This window comes from Primulina huaijiensis, unplaced genomic scaffold (genome assembly GCF_012295235.1).
Source record: "Primulina huaijiensis isolate GDHJ02 unplaced genomic scaffold, ASM1229523v2 C13187668, whole genome shotgun sequence".
Classification (NCBI taxonomy): Eukaryota; Viridiplantae; Streptophyta; class Magnoliopsida; order Lamiales; family Gesneriaceae; genus Primulina; species Primulina huaijiensis.
Genome location: NW_027341984.1, coordinates 1 through 896, shown reverse-complemented (window position 1 = coordinate 896; position 896 = coordinate 1). Strand labels below are relative to the sequence as shown.

The 896-nt window shown below is 44.1% G+C and overlaps 1 protein-coding gene across 1 annotated transcript; it reads left to right on the top strand.

The window, feature by feature from the left end:
• Positions 1 to 4: 4 nt before the first annotated feature.
• On the top strand, positions 5 to 892 carry LOC140965449 (uncharacterized; the record flags this gene model as incomplete). The annotated part of the gene is made up of 1 exon (XM_073425521.1): positions 5 to 892. A coding segment is annotated over one exon (888 nt), but the record flags the coding sequence as incomplete, so codon positions are not given.
• Between the last annotated feature and the right edge of the window lie 4 nt (positions 893 to 896).

The following is an 896-nucleotide window of genomic DNA, read 5'->3' as shown; positions in this document are numbered from 1 at the left end:
CGAGGTGTTGATTGACCCTGTTAGGAGAAGAATCTATGATTCCACGGATGAGTTTGATGATGAAATACCTTCCGATTGCGCACCCCATGAATTCTTTAAGGTTTTTGGACCTGCATTCTTGAGGAATGGTCGGTGGTCAGTAAACCAGCCAGTCCCAACCTTGGGGGATGATAACACTCCATTTCAAGAAGTGGATAGCTTTTATGATTTTTGGTATAGCTTTAAGAGCTGGAGGGAATTTCCTCATGCTGATGAATTTGAACTCGATCAGGCTGAGTCTCGTGAACACAGGAGGTGGATGGAAAGGCAAAACGCAAAACTATCGGAGGGAGCAAGGAAAGAAGAATATGCCCGTGTACGTGCTCTTGTTGATAATGCCTATAAAAGGGACCCTAGACTTTTGAGACGGAAAGAGGAACAGAAAGCTGAGAAGCTGAGGAAGAAGGAGGCGAAGCTTTTGGCCAAGAGATTGCAGGAAGAAGAAGAAGCAAGGATCGTTGAGGAGGAGAGGCGGAAGAAAGAGGAGGAGGAGAAAAAGGCTGCTGAAGCTGCATTAAATCAGAAAAAAATGAAGGAGAGAGAAAAAAAGCTACTCCGGAAAGAACGTACCCGCTTTCGATCGCTGGCGGCACCTATTTTGTCCCAGCATTTGCTCAATCTTACTGATAGCAATGTGGAGGATCTCTGTACGTCACTCGATAAAGAACAACTAAGGAATTTATGTGATATGATGGAAGGAAAGGAAGGGCGAGAGTGTGCTAAGCTTTTGCGACAGGCACTTGAGGTTGATTACAAAGATAAGGATGAGAAACAAGACGAGAAAAATTTTCAGCAGAATGGTTCTGTAAGGTTAAATGGACAAGTTGCACAAAGCAGTAACGAGAAAAGGGAAAAAC